Source organism: Sparus aurata, chromosome 7, assembly GCF_900880675.1.
Source record: "Sparus aurata chromosome 7, fSpaAur1.1, whole genome shotgun sequence".
NCBI classification, from domain to species: Eukaryota; Metazoa; Chordata; class Actinopteri; order Spariformes; family Sparidae; genus Sparus; species Sparus aurata.
The window spans coordinates 5394363-5410279 of record NC_044193.1 but is presented as its reverse complement, the minus strand read 5'-3'; the positions used below and the strand labels follow the sequence as shown (position 1 = coordinate 5410279).

Sequence of the window (15917 nt, the reverse complement as noted above, 5' to 3'; positions counted from 1 at the left end):
GCAGGCTGCCTTCCCCGCTCGCACGAGGGGCCCGAAGCCGCTCTCGCAGCATGTCAACGACAGAACATTTCAGTTTCTGCCAGTACCGCATTGTGAGGGTGTTAGGCTTCCCCCAGAGGAGCCGCCTCTAAACTGCCCACCCCACTAAACATGCTCCACTAAATTCCTTTATTCCCCTTTCGCTCTTCTTTCATTTACTGTCCATTTCTCCATCTGTCGGATTTAGCCGTCCCACAAAAAGGCTTTGTTTCAAGCGAGCTGGCGAAGCCTCTGGGACGGCAGAGTGCACGCCGGGGTTCATTGCTAACTTGCTGCCATCAATAGAAGGGAGCGGGATCCGGACTGGCCGCGGTACCGCCTGGCAGAGGGACGACTGTTAACCGTTTCCCCCCGACGGTCCTGTGATGAGACTGGCTGGAGCCTGTCTGGGAGCTGTGGACGCGCACACACACACACACACACGCAGCCATCTACTTGTAAAAAAAAGAAAAACAGCCAGAATCCTGACAGAGACGGGGAAACGAACTCTCTCAACAGGCCTATCAGAGGTAAAAAGAAAACCCGGAGCACAGTAAACAGTCAGCAGGAAAGGTGGCCGTTTCTCTTAAAAGCGCTCGCAGCATTTTCAGGAAATAAAAGTACAGTCTCTCTCTCTTTCTCTCTGTGTGTGTGTGTGTGTGTGTTCGGTGAAAACTGAAATGCAAAGGAGGCGGCATTGATCCCCGCGCCCTGTGGTATGTGTTGCTCACACTGGGCAAAGCCGCAACTTAACAATGTAGTGGCCCGTAGTCATCAATTTAAAAATGGTTTTCGCCGATTCAATAAGTCACCGAAGGGCTCCGCGCGCAAGTACTCAAGATGATGAGAACAGCCACAGACGGCATGACTGGACCATTAAACGCTGTCCTGTGGCGTTCCTGACATCAGATATCGCGCGGTGGAATATCACAGAAGCGATGTTAGAGCGGCGGCCGTCGGTCGATCCATCGATTACTCGTCAGCCGTTGAATTCATCGCCGTGTGTTTTCGTGACGGATTGGTCAGTTTGAGTGTTGTTTTTGAAGAAAAATGTCGATGTTTTCTGATTTTCCTTTATTCCTCTGCGACTGTGGACTGTAAATCTTTGGTTGGGGACAAAAACAAGAGAGTTTGGGGCTTTGGATTCTAATTGTCTTCATCGTGCCCGGGACAAAATGATCTCCAAAGGCCCCCGAAAGAAGATTATTTTAAAGGGTTAGCGTGCCCTCCCATAATCCCCCAGGACAACAGACCTGGCGTTACTGCCCTGTTGGCGACCCCAGTTGTCGGACGTCATCTTGGGAAACACAACATATTCTAACATACGGTGTGTTTAGTTGCCGCGTGCGATCCAAACGTTTGATAATATCATCATTACATGAAGATATGCAACGTTAGATTTCACTCTTTGGCACCAAAAAAGGGGGGCAGGATGCGTCAAGACAAGCTTTTAGGAACTGTACTCCAACACAAGCAGAGTTTTAACCGAGATCGCCGAGATATAAACGCAAATAACAATCATCTGTGTGGCGGAGGAGAGACCGCATCGCTTTTCCACAATAAGTCGTGTTCATAAAACGCCGCAACACCGTGGAACCTCTCCAAACACCCGCTTCCAATTTGAGCCGAATCACTGTTCGGGAAAACACGGCAGCAAAAGTTTTTTAAGCGTCTTTTTTTTTTACGCCGGATGCAGAGAGCCAGAATCATATCAGAGAACTGCCTCCAATCTAACAAAAGGCTTCAATGAACATGTGTTAAGGTAATCACCACCTGGGGAGACGAGAAGCATGAGACAGGTAAAAAAAACGAAGAAAAAGGACGCGAATGGAGCCGTTTGCAGCGCAGATGGAGAGAAAAAGAGCCAGTTGTGAACTTCTTCTTCTTCTTCTTCTTCTTCTCCTTCTTCTTCTCCTCCCCTCCGACCGGAGCCGGCCCCCCCCCCTCTCTCTCAGACTGAATGTTCTCCCTGGCTGCGCTCCACTTGATCAATGTCACCACAGATCCAGATCTCCCTCGCGTCAATCCTCACACGTACGCGCTCGCTCGCCACAAACAAAACACGAATTCCAGGCACAAACATGCACATAACAAGCAACCGAGCGAGCGTGTGTGTGTGTGTGTGTGTGTGTGTGTGTGTGTGTGTGTTTGTGTGTGTGCGGGGGTCACGGAGATTGAGATCTCTGTTGTGACAGCTGGACAGTTGAGACGTTCAGATAAACAGCCTCCACAGTGAGCGAGGGGAGACGAGGAGGTGAGTTTCATTAGAACAAAAACGCACTCGCCGACTGTTTGTACACTCCGGCGGATAAGGGGGGGGGGAAAAAAAAAAAAGGGAGGACCTTATATATCTGCCGGAGAATGAGTCAGTGAACTCACAAAAGCGCCATTATCTGCATGTGTTGTCGTGGCTGCGAGTGTGTGCAAGCAAAAAGACAGTTGGGATGGTGGAGAGAGAGAGGGGGGGGGGAGAGGAGAGAGAGAGAGGAAAGGGGGAGCTGGGGGGGGGGGGTTATACAGAATACACAGCCGCCGAGTGCATTTGCAGTATTCGCTCATTAAGAAATAGGTCAAGGATTCTGCCTGCGTGCGTAGCGACTTGTCAAAATCTCTCAAGCTAAACTGTGGTGAGTCTGGCTGCCTCGAGGGGGGAATCCAGAGCGGAGCGAGCAGGCAGGCAGTGTTGCCGCGTGAACGCTGGTGGTGACACAGCAACACAAGAGAGGAAGAAAGAGGAAGAAAAAGAAAACAGAGAGCAGCAGCGACTCATAAGGCCATTTTTAAAAAAAAAGGGAAGTCGGTAATTCCATCAGAGCTGCTGAGACGAATGAACAGAGCGTCATTAACTCAGCTCGCCGTTTGGGCCTCGTCGCTCTCCATCAACAGAGGACGCTCTCGAGCCATGTGCGCCAATCAGAGTTTTGTCGCAGACGCCTAGAGAGAGAGAGAGAGATGCTGACGGCGGGAAGACCAAACGACAGCCTCTCTGGAAAACACACATCCACAGAGGACCGGGGTTCCTCTCCAGAACGCCAGACATCACAGCCAGAGGTCACTCATCCGTACATTAGAAACGGCTTCATCCGAAAAAAAAAGTCAAGACGAGACGTGTGGAAGACGTCACCCCGCACGATCCTGACTACAATCAATCCATCGTGTAATGAATGAAAGGGTTGGGGTGAAAGGAGGCAAGATGGGAGCGTTTTCTTTTTTTTTAAAAGAGGATTCATGCAAATCACTCCAACTCCAACAAGAGCAGAACACCTCGCTGACCACACCGCTGCACCGCGAATCCAATCAAAGTACCGCACATCAACATCGAATCCAATCAAAGTACCGCACATCGACATCGAATCCAATCAAAGTACCGCACATCAACATCAACCTCAACCTTTACTCCACGCAACCTCGTCCAGTCGAGGCGAGGTCAACCTCATCGATCCGCCCGAACGTGTGATGTTGTGCTTTTTTTTGTTTGTTTTTTTCTCCTCCAGAAAAAAGGCTTCGCTCGGGACGGCGCGCCTTCAAAAGGCACCCACTTGAAAGTGATTCATTGAGCAGAATTTCTTAACATCTCAGCTCATATCCTCCATTATTTACGGAGAGAATGAAACCGAGTGCGAGCTTGTTGCTCCTCGGAAAATAAATTGCGACGATCAACAACAGCTTCGGAAATTTTTTTTCTCAACGGCAGTTCGCAGCTGTGATCTCCTCTTCAAAAAGGGGGAAACGAGTTGGCAGCGGTAAACTTAGTCGTGCAAAGTCGCCGCAGGTTCTCAGCTGATGGAAACGCATTTGAGCCAAAGCAGAGCTGATAGAAGTGTATAAAAGAGTCATTTAGCAGCTGCTGGTCAGCGGAGGCTGATTGCACAGTGGCACACTATCAGTGGATGTGTTTTTTTTTTCCCCCATTAGATTGGAGTTAATTAGGTGAATATAATCAGCATGTGATAATCAAACCAACGCTGAGTGCTGGTTTGTTCTTCAAAAGGCAGCAATTTCCACCCCCGGTGGCTGCTTCGGGGTCAAACTGCTGTTTCACTTTGAGATGGATATTAAAATAATGATGTGAGCGGGTCACGCTTCACACGCACAATGAAAAAAAAAAGGAAAGAAAGGAAAAAAAACCTGATTTCAGCAGGAAGGAGCGGGTTTTGATTGCACGAGGGGCAGAGGGATTAATATGCTACCCGTCAGCCGCGGCAGATGTAAGTTATTTTCATGCAAATGCGAGGCAATTTGCTACTTAAGACAACATTTATTTTCTTTGGAGTCATTGTCAGGGGTGCTCGGCGGAGCGCTGGCACTCTGACAAGAGGATGAAGATTTGTAGGTGCATCTGCTCAAAAAAAGGGGACAGATGAGGTCTCGCTGCCGATCTGGAATCCTAAACGATGCCAGTTGGCGACAATAAATCGGATTGTTTCTTTCTTTTGAAGGGATCCTGTCGCAATCATGGAGGGCTTTTTTGGGTTTTTAAACACTTGGGAAGAGGAGAGAATGAACCTGGCGGGATATTTATAGAACAGAGATGACGTGAAGTAGATCAGTGACCTTGTGAAGCGCAGATTCTTCTGTTTTTTTTAAAGACGTTTGACTGTTAATGAGCTCCGGTTACAGACTCGAGGTTCACTTGTTGCAGTGACGCACAGCTGGCGTATCACATCTGGAATTAAATAAACAACAAAAAAAAAGCCTCTTTAAATCTAAATCCCCTGAACGCTCCAGCTTTTCCTCCTCACCACCGGTGGCACCGAATCTTTCTGGCACAGCGGCGACTGCGAGCATCAGGACGCAAAGGACTCTAAAAATAACTCCACCGGTCGACAAACTTGATTAAAATCCTCTCCCACAGCGGGATCCAACAAACACAAACCAGAACCCAGCTCGCCACCACCACCACCACCACCACCAGCACCAGCAGGAGTGATGCTAACTGGAAGTATCCTGTCTGAAGAGGAGACAGCCTGTAACTCAATAACGCTGCTGCATCAGGAGGCGGCTCAGCTGTAAGTGAATGAGAACAGAGAGGATCCAGACTTCTTCTGGAGCAACACCTGAGCCTAAAAAAAAAAAACACATTCCATCCACACTCACATTCCCTGTGCAGCAAAATATATATTTCATGCTCACACATCATCATCAGCATCATCATCATCATCATTCATTCATTTCACATCATTGTGAGCCTGTGTGGCAAAGCTGCAATGAAATATTGAAGCTACCTGATCACAGCCCGCAGCCTGAAAATGAAAAATGCTTCTCTGCTCCGGCAGCCGGCTCTCCGCAGTGTCGGATATTAGCCGGCGCGGCCGCTCGTAAAACGGGATTTGAACAAATATTTACGCGCGCTGGAGGCAGATTAAAGCCAAACAGGAGCGTGTTGATCGTCACTCACCTCTTCGTTTTTAAAAAAACTGGATCTCCTGGTTATCCTGTCCTCCTCCACCACCTCCACCACCTCCTCCTCCTCCTCCTGCTGCTGCTGCTCTTCTTGGGGTTTTTGAACTGATGCGCTACACTCCAAAGGTTTCCAAACCAAACGCTCTCTCTGGATAACGCCTTTTTTTTTTAAAGGAGATGCTTCAATAAATCTGCGTGATCCAGTTCCTTGAACGCATCTAGCTGCGGGACCTGTTCGGCTGCGGCGTCATTCATTCAAGTAAAATACAAAAAAAAAGAAAGAGAAGAAAGAAAAAGAAAAAACCGTCATTAGCGCGAATTCGGTGCGTAAAAACTTGACAGCCGAGCCGAGCCGAACCTCCTCCTGGTGTTACTCTACCAGGACCGTGACAGCGGAACGGCACATTCCTTCAGTTCGGTTTTTTTTTTTTTTTTTTTCCCCAGCGTCCTCCGGGTACGTGTAGCAGGACGCAGGTCTATGTGCGCGCCGTGGCCGGGCTCGCCATCGTCCGAGCGGGTGAGCTGGGTTTGTTTCCTCGCGGCGTCAGTTCAGAGCTCCGCAAGCGTGGTGGCTTTTTCCTCACAGGGGCTCTGCCGGACTGACACAGATTAGCGGCTCCATCAGTGTACAGTAGTGAGTGTGAGTGAGTGTGAGTGTGTGTGTGTCTACGCTGCCACTGGCACTCTGCGCGTTTAAACCCAGCCCCCTCACACACTCCTTCTCATTACCGAGTTAACTGTTTCCGCCCAAAAATACAACATTCATGATGGATCAGCTGAAGGAGCGCGACGCGTTGGATCCAAGAAGAGGCGAAAATCATCATCATTCAGGGGGGGTTTTACTGAGAAATGTCAACATTTGTCACTTTGCAGAAGACGTTAAGAAAATAAATAAATAATATAATGAATAAACACAGATGACAAACCCTTCGATCACATGACAAGAAAATAAGAAGCGCCTCACCGAAAAGATGAAGTTTCGCTCGTCCTCCTGATGATTTACAGGTTGGATAACTATTTCTTTTTTTTTTTACAGATTTGAATTTCCCATCATCCCCTCCTTTTACCCTTGAACTCCTCACAGCACAGCCCGCCAGTCGACACGATATTGATATCTGGCGATTGGACAATGCATCAGGTTTTTTTTTATATAATAAGAAATCTATTTCTTACCCATCACAGTTTTGTCTCCGCGGCGCACACTGAACACAGACACTGACTCTCTGCCATCCGCCTCTGTTCCTGTTAGACTACTGCCATCTATAGACCAAACTGTCAACCTGTCCCTGCTCTCCCTCTCCCTCTCTCTCTCTCTCTCTCTTCCTTCTATCATTACTTCATTTTTTATATATATATAATATTATATTTATATATAAACACTTTTGGATTTCCTCTCTCTGGCTCAGAGATGTATTTATTTATCGCACCTCTCAGCAGCAGTTGGAACTTGAGCGGCTCAGGATTTTTGTTCCAACTGTGGAGACGGATACCGATCAGGGAGACGTTAAAGGCGCACTACGCAGTTCTGGAGATGAAGTTCAAACTCATTATTTGAAATATTAACGGAGTTGTAATACGAACTCGGGAATGTTTAGAGTGAATAAACGAGCCGCGCTCAGAGGAAAAAAAGGTCGGGGGCTGAGAGGTGGCAGGGTCCGCCATAAACAAAAGTGAAACAGTATGGAGTTGTGTCGTCCTTTACATTCACATTTATATTTACATATATATTTACATTTAGGGCATTTAGCAGACGCTTTTGTCCAAAGCGACTTACCACGAGAGAGACCACGACGTGTCACCCTCGATGGAGTAAAACAAGGTTACAGAAATAATTCTCAAGCCCTCATCTGAGGATCTTAACTGCTAATTGTCAAAGATCCTCTAAGTGCATAAGTGCTATGATTGAGGTGCTAACGATACGAACATACAAGTGCATACTTTTTTCTTTTTTATTGGGGTGGTTTTAGTCTTTTGCGGAAGATGGAAGATGGAGACTCGGGGTTCGTACACATTTTTCAAGGTCAAATTCAAGCACTTTTCAAGCACTTTTAAACGTCATTTTTAAGATTTTCCAGCACCTTACTGCTGGGGTAAAATACGTATCTAAAGGAATATATATACACTTGTGATTTTTTTCTTCACTTTTTAATCACAATTATGTACACTGTATTATGCTGTAAACATCTAAAATTACATTCTATAAAAGCAAAAACTTCAGAAATTAATTATCCAGTCTGATCCCAATTTTGTGAAAGACACAGAGTTATAATGTCAAGCACTTTCAAGCACTTAAACTAAAATCCAAGCACTTTTCAGACCTTGAAAACACAACATTGAAATTCAAGCACTTTCAAGGATTTCAAGCACCCGTACAAACCCTGGAGACTGATTCCGCTGTCCTGACCTTGGTCGGGAGTTCGTTCCACCACCGAGGTCGGTTTGTCATGAATAGTTTGTTTAATGAATTTGTTTAGGCACAAAGATTCTTTCTCTTCTGATCGCAAATTCTTCCCAAAATCTACATAGTGCACCTTTAAGTTTTCAGCCAACACCGCTGATCGTTGATCGCGCGGCGGTTGATCGTCGGGTTGGCGCTCTGCCTGACCTACCGACCCAAATAGTCAGAATTGCACCCAATTTTTTTTTTTTCCTTCCTATAATTTGCCGTGACATCTGGGACATCGTGTCCTCCTAATCAGGGTGAGGAGTTCAATCAGGGTTGAAATATCGTTCCCAGCGTTTCCCTGATACAATAAGGCACTTTGGATTGAAACAACATGTTACAGACTCACGGCGCCGCATTGATCTTTTCTCCTCCGCGCTGATGGATCTTACTTTTAAATGTGAGTGGAGTCGTGTTACTTCGGCTGCAGGCACCATTATATTGTATTTATTTCAACGGGGGAGGCGCCCAACAGGTCCTCTCCTATCGCTCCTTCCATTTTTATTCATAAATCATAAATCTTTCATCAGTGATCTCAGCATTGGCTGCCAAGCGTCGCGCCTCCTTTGCGTGGCTGAGACCATCAGCTGCACCAACGCAACAGAAATATATATTTATAAATGTTTCTATCTTTCTATCACAGTCATGACATTGAGATAGTTATACAACACGCCAGCACCATCTCCCTTCTCTCCCTGCATCCGTGCCCATAGAGGGTTACGACAAAAAAAGTAGGCTATCCACATTCTCTGATGCATCAATAATGCAGAGTGGGGGGAAAGGGAGCCAGTGTCTGCCATCAAAAGTATCGCAAAACTGCCAGGAGGAGGAAGATGTGGAACAACCAGTGTAAGTACACTAAAAGCACAGCGCCCACTTAAAGACAGGGTCAATAGCTGGAGGGCGTCCATATTGGAATTCCACCGCACTACCTCTCGAATGGATCTTAGTCAACCCCCGGCCGGCCCGGCGGTAATCAAATACAGACTTCTTTCAATTCATTACTCACGGCACCGTTCGGAGCAGCCATGTTTGGAACAAGCCGTGATTTGTTTGATTGGAACATAACTCAATTCATATCGAAAGGGGCGAGGTTTTGCACAGGACTGTCTGGAAGAGTATTTGTGTGTGTGTGTGTGTGTGTGTGTGTGTGTGTGCAAAGAAATGATAGATTAAGCCATTTTTGCAAGGTGAAGCCGGGTTATTACACACAGAGGAGTTTCTATCAGTCATATCTCACTTTGGGACACGTGTCGAGCGACCGAGGCCCGGTTGCAGATTCCGCGACGGTGAACGAGAAAATGCAAGTAGACCGTCTGAAATGTGAAGCTGTAAGTCGCGGGAACAGAAGCCGCGTTTTGCCTTTTAATCGTAATTAGTTGCACGCACAGACATCACGTGAAGAAGCGATCCAAAAAAGGAAACTCTCCCTGCTTGCATGCGTATCATACTCGGCTCCGTGTCTCTGCTCCCCTTCAAGCGCCTCAATTTGATGCAAAAAAAAAAAAAGTGTTTGATTATTTATGTGCTTATGACTTAGAGATGCAGCCTCGTGTCACACAGCTTCGTTACAACCCCGTCTCTTTAAAAAAAAAAAAAACCTGAGTCAAGACGGCCCCGGTTCTCAGCGGTGTAACTCAGCCACTTTAAGTCCTGGCGCCTTTCCACCCCAAGATCCGAAATCAAAGCGCACATCATCACTCATTAGGGTGTTGTCAGATAGGCGAGCAGGCCGGTCGCTTTATATTTATGTTAACATTTGGAGCCGGGGCCTCGTAAGGCGGACGCCGTTTTTTTTTCCGAGCGGGGAGAGAGAGGTGATGTAAGAAGCTCACAGGATTCAAAGCCCGCGGCGGGTGAGGAGGTTAATTGCTGGAGGTATGATTGTGTGATGTGCAGCACCTACTGTTTATCTCTGGATGCGCGGGGGCGTGCCGGGTGCACGCGAAGAGGTGGCGCGATGCTGCGAGGCGTGTGTGACGGGGAGATAGAGGAGCGTAATTCGTGGCAGAGCACTAAAGCTTTATTTGTTGGAAGATCAGTTCAATGGGCAAAATCCAGCAGCGGTCAGGTGGAGGGCTGTGCGCGGGCCCCCCCTGAACGGTAATGCGGAGAGATGGCCGGCTGCACGGCTGCCGCTTGACCGTTTGCTGATCAAAGTGCTCGCGCGCGGTGATTTCATACTAAGTTGGAAGGTTTCAAAGGGGGCCTCTTGTGATGCCTTTAATTCTCTCTCCCCGCAGCCGTATTTGAAGGTATCACGAGGGAATGTGGCAACCTGTCAGCTCCACTGAAGCTCCGTTCCCTCTCTTCTCTGACCCGTGTGAGCAATCAGCCCGACCGCAGAGGGGGAAAAAAAAAAACAAATACCAGGAAACAATTAGACGAAAAACCAAATATGTCGGTCAATCTTCCGCGTACTGTACGCGCTGCAGTGTTTTCTGTTCCAAGGTGAAACCGTTTTGGTTGTCATGAACTTTAAAACATGACCTCATCTGTGAACACTTGCAGCCGAGTCACGTCAGGTGCTTTTTTTGGAATGTCCAACTTTAATAATGGCACGCCAGGAAACGTACCTCTCTTATAAGTGTTGTAATCATTCAGTTTGAAAGGAGAAATAAGCTAAACTTTAGTCTCGGCAGAAGAAGTGAAACCTGTGGCTTCTCACCCGCCGCTGATCGCCGGCAGAAGCAAACTCACGGGAAGCTCGTGGTCGTCGACCTGCACGGCGATCTGACTGACCTCATCGCTCTTTTTCAAAACTGGCACTTGCTGGCTGCTAATAACTGGAAACTCGTGAAGCAAATATAGACTTGGAGATGAGAGATACTCAAGGCTGAGGCTATTTTTTGTCCTCCACGTCTTTGTAAAGAAACGTCTTTAAATAAAACTGAAAAGTCCCGACTCGCTCATCCTCTGAGATCATCTGACAAACTCATAAAGTAAAGAGGCTAATCGTTCGCTGAGAGATGAAGCCTTGGTCAGAAGGTTATAACTGATCAGTCATTCTTTTATTTGAATACCGCTACCGTTGTTTAATGGCGTGTTCGTTCACCACCAGCAGAGCAAGTTTGACCGCAGTGGTGATGCGTCCCCAACTGTCTGATGGCTTTATTTTGTATGAGCCGTAAGCTAGCGAGAGATGACTCACGTCGAGGGTGTTTGTCTGAGAGTTTGAATTCAGGTCAGCTCTCACTAAACGCAGCACTCATCAGAGACTTCAGCTCTCTTCCGATCTTCCATCCAACACCAGGAGCCAAAACTACGGAGCATAAACGTGGATCGCTGCTGCGGTACGGTTGATAAAACAGGATTGTAGATGAATCTCTGAGCTCTCCCGATGTCAGTAAACGCCTCTGGATCAGGGCAGAATCCGATGTGACTCCGGGTGTTTACTCCTCCAGAAGGTCCGGATCTGCCACGCGACTCTCTCCTCCAGAGTCATTTCATTTGCTTTGTTTGGCAAACGAGGCGTCTGCCAATCAAAGTGTGTCATGGAGTCAACTTATCACCCACTGGTTGATCGACATCGTTTCATATTTCTTTATTCATTTCTGATTTGGGGAGTTTCAGTCCTCAAAGTCCTTAAAACTTCTACCAGTCATCAACTGTTTGATTTCTTCTGTTGCCACATTAATGTAAACGTTCAGCGCCACAAGTTTAAAGGGACAGTGTGTAATGTATCAAGTATTTAGCGCCATCTAGCTGTGAGGTTCTACGCTGCAACACTCCTTTGCTCACCCCTCCCGTTCTGAAGACGTTGGAGACGTTCCGGAAGCTACGGTGGCCCTGACGGACAAGAAACTCAATTTCAAATTATGGACTCTTTCCCAACAGCGTCGAGTATTTCTACTGATTCAAGTGATGAGTTAAAGATGTAGTTAGTTATTAAGGCTATAAAACTAGAGGTTCCCTCTCACTTCCGCAGTCAAGCTAGCTCTGAGCGAAAACGCGTTTAGCCTTACTACGTAGTACCACGTAGTGCTTTGTGTCCCTCTCGGCAGTCCATAGTTTTTTTAAAACCGGAAAGACATGGCGGCCTCCATAGAGCTTGCCCCTGCTATGTATATTCAGATAGGTAATTCTTCGCTCAGGAGGATAAGTCAGATTGTTGGCAGAGGTAATTGTGCACCAATGAGGACTTACTTATGAACAAAGACGTTGATTTGAGTTAATAAATCACTTAAATCGTTACACACTGTCCCTTTAAACTCGACAGTAACACTCACATTCAAACATCACATTCTCATCTTCTCCTGCAGGTAATGAGCAGACGAGATTCATTTTTAGTTGACTTTTAGTTGAATGTGCACCGGGCGTCTCGGGACTTGTGAACGTGTGTGGCATTATGAACCAGCTCCATTACGGAAGTCCGCTCCCCCCCCTCCCCCCCCGGCTGCTTACTTCCCACCATCCACCTGTTGGAGTGGGTTCCCGGATCCACGCTCAGGAGGCTCCGGGGACCACAGCCACATGCAATCAGCGAGCGAAACACATACGCTCTTCTCACACAGACACCACGTTCGCACAGGTGGCCCATTACATCGGTAATGGCCCGCTGATGGAGCCTCGGCAGCCCGCGACCACGTGGTGATGATCGGCCGGTTTTCCTGCTCGACGCCGAGGACAAAAACATCTCACACGGGAAGTTGCTGGAAGAGGGAGGGGGAGTCTAATGACAGCATCACGCCCCGGTTGAAGATTTAGTTAATAAACTGCGACTATTCGGATGAGAATTGGCGCTGTGATCTCAGCGAGCGTATTTGTTGAAGAGGTTTGATAGCTGTGATTTTGTTTTCTGTTTCCTCTTCAGGGAGGAAAAAAAAAAAAACCCGACAAGCCGCCCCGAAGTGCGATTGAACGTAACGCGTCTGGTCCGTGGCCCCCCTCTCATCGGCGGCGTCGCCTCTTAAGCTCGTCGGGATTTGTCAATGGAGAAACTAAATTAAAATGGCAATTAATTTCCACAGAGATGCAATCACAGGAGACGTGGTAATTGCAAGCTGCTCCGACGTGTTTGCTGAGCGAGGCATTGTGTTCCGTTTTTTTTTTTTTTTTTTTATTATTATTATTTCGTCCTTGCTTGGAGGCGTTCCACGAGCCGCGCCGTAATCTCACACATCAGACTCGTGGCAAACAAATCGCGGACTTTAGATGGCATCGGTACGGAAAAATAGCAACGGAGGGAGAGAGGGAGAGTGGCGAAAGTACAGATGGTCCATCTTTCAACACATCAGTGCCACAATTGAGCTGTCGGCAGGAGATGAATTACGATGATATAAAAAAACAAAACAATTAAGTACTTTGGGCCCACGGCGCAAAGTAATTCACACTCCCGCTTAACTGCAAGGTTGGCAAAATCCAAAAAATGCCTGACGAAATAGGTAGACTCAGGGTTTGTTGTAGTGTTTGTCAGTCACACACACACACACACACACACAAGCTCTGACATACACATGCAAACACGCGCAATTGAGCAATCCAGCAAAATTCCTCCTCACAATGCAGAGCACCTCCGCTAGATAGCCGGCTGTTCTAATAAGATGTTTATCAGAATGTGAATCTCAGGAAATTGCTGGCTATTTTTTTATTTTTTTTCTCCTTCTTCCTACCGGCAGCCGCTCACTTTGCCTCGGCTCTTGATAAAGCATTTTGTTTTAATTAGACACATTTCCACACTCCTCCAGGGATGACCTCTTATTATGGTGAAGTGGGCCCCGCTCTAGCAGAAGCAGGCGGCCCAGGAACGGAGCCTCCTCCGTGCATCTCAATCACTCCTCAGCCGCGCTCATCCCGGGACCGAATCAAAGGAGTCGCCATTAAGCAGAACCAAATTGTTTAACGTGGTAATCTCCCGCATATTTTTCATTCCTTCCCCCCCCCCCCGTTTTCGCGGGGCTGGAAATGAGACACGGTGGGGAAAAATATGATGCATTGTTGTGCATACTAATAAGGGACCTTGGATATCCTTATCCTTCACGGTTGGGGAGGACGGTTCCGCAACAATGAGAAACAGATTTTCTGACTCATGAGTGTTGCAGAGAAAATAAGACAATCGCTTTATCCGTAGTATCGAGCTAACGAGAGGAAGGAAAATCCCGACAACTGGCTGCGCTGGGTGGGATTACTGTACTACCTCCGCTTCGTGTGTTGATACCGGCTATTTACAGTTCTGCGGAGCGAGCTTTCAGAACTGAAGCATGATTTTTTTAGGGGCTTATGAGCCCTGTTACAGAGAGAGAACAACATATTTGTTCGGCGCGCAGCGTCTGCTACTTCCTGCTTTGCATCAGTATAAAAAAAAAAAACAGTCGACGTGCGCTAAGCTACCAGATGTATGTGGGTGAGAGGAAAAACACTGCCAGATATACCGACTAAATATTGTGGGATTGGAGCCAGGCTGACATTTGCTTCAGGACGCGAGACAGAAAATGATTTGGGCTTCCTGACGGGGAGGACTCGCGCTCTCCTCGCGTGTCACCTCATTTCATTTGGTTACTTCCAGCCCAGAGAGGGAGAAGAGGGGAAAAGATAGATAGAGGACAAAGCAATTATGTCCACCATTACATGGCATCACGCTTGATCTCCTAGGTATGAGAGGGGGGAGAGCTGTGAAGCAGAGGGTGGGACTGATGAGAGCTTACCGGCAGCTTGAGACCTGCTCCGCTCCAGACGGGGATTTAGGACTTCTTGCCTGCCTGCCTGCCTGTCCATAAGGTAGCATACAATCACAGTGATACCTTAATCCAGCCTGGCCTTTCACATGGGGCCCGCGGCTGGTGGCATGTCCAGATATGAAATGTAAATGGGGGATTGAGGATGTCAATAGGGAAATGCCAGCTTCACAACCTGACATAGTCATTAACTCCTTCGTTCGCAGCGCCTCAGACAGATTAAAAAAAAACAAAGACATGGACACGAGGAAGACGTGACGCATCCTGAAAGACACACAAACGTTCGTACAATCACATACAGACGCGCAGACAACAGCAATCCGCGTCGTGCGAATCATTTTTCTTCACACGGTCCATATGGTCCACATTCATCATCGCTAATTACTCTACACGGGCTTATTTGCATGAACAATGATTCTTGTTTTCACAGCTGGAGTCTTCAGGTTTTTCTGCGGCGCGACGTGAAGGTTTCTGACCGAGCTCCAACGTCCTGTGGACGGCGCACGCAGCACCAGACAGCAGCATCGACTTAAGCATCTGGACACTCCGCTTCAATCATTCCATGCTTGGCCTTAAAGATTAAAATTCAAATTGGATTAATTCAAACCTTCATTTCTTAATCATGAATTATTCACCAATGAAATAGCTCTGAAGCACCACCAAATGTATCCTGTAGGAGTTCTCGGCTATCATTATCTATAAAAATGATATTAAAAATGTACGTCTTGCCCGAGGACTGCCTTTAGAAATTCCTCATCCGTTCTCCCGAAGACGTCTCGGAGACACATCGCACTCGCAACAACTTTGGCATGCAGGAGAAGGTGTAAGTGTGACTCCAGATGCAATGAAATGTGCATCCGTCTCAGACACGCGGTGAGTAAGCACAACCCGGATGAATTGATTCTGTGAATACAAGAGAAACTGTTTTTTAAAATATAATAAGTAAGACTGAAAGTGACTTTTCTGGGATGGAGGTCAGTGGCAAGAAATATGAAATCTTCCATATTTGCATTTGTCGCTGACGGGGGGGGAGAAAGAAATACAATAAAATAGATGTGACCAGTGTTTCTAACCAACTTTTATCTATCGTATCCCAAACATACGCTGCAACGCGGCCGCCGCACACTGTTTTGCAGGCTTAAGTTTACTTTTCTGCTGAGTGAACTTACTCAATACCTATTAACTGTCTTATAACCCGCCCTTAATTACTGCTAATGTAATTGCTCTTAGTGTCGATATTAATGCACAACGTGGTGCTTAGTTTTCTCCTTAATGACACAGTTGCTTATCTCTAGTTCATTAGGGAGGTGTTTCCTTTACATACATACATTCTGTACGTCTGACATTATCCACTGTGTGGGTGGCTTAGTCTGTCTTTT

The 15917-nt window shown here is 47.1% G+C and overlaps 1 protein-coding gene across 3 annotated transcripts in view; it reads right to left on the bottom strand.

The window, feature by feature from the left end:
* Nucleotides 1-6650, bottom strand: part of plxna2 (plexin A2) — a 195453-nt gene extending 188803 nt beyond the window's left edge. Inside the window, exon 1 of one of the 3 annotated variants that reach the window (XM_030421748.1) lies at nt 6595-6650. In XM_030421748.1, the coding sequence (XP_030277608.1) occupies nt 6595-6598 (4 nt within the window). In that variant the 5' untranslated portion in view covers nt 6599-6650. Of the gene's footprint in view, nt 1-5416; nt 6087-6385; nt 6554-6594 lie in introns of those variants that run through there. The other 2 variants (XM_030421750.1, XM_030421749.1) reach the window with 2 other exon arrangements.
* Between the last annotated feature and the right edge of the window lie 9267 nt (nt 6651-15917).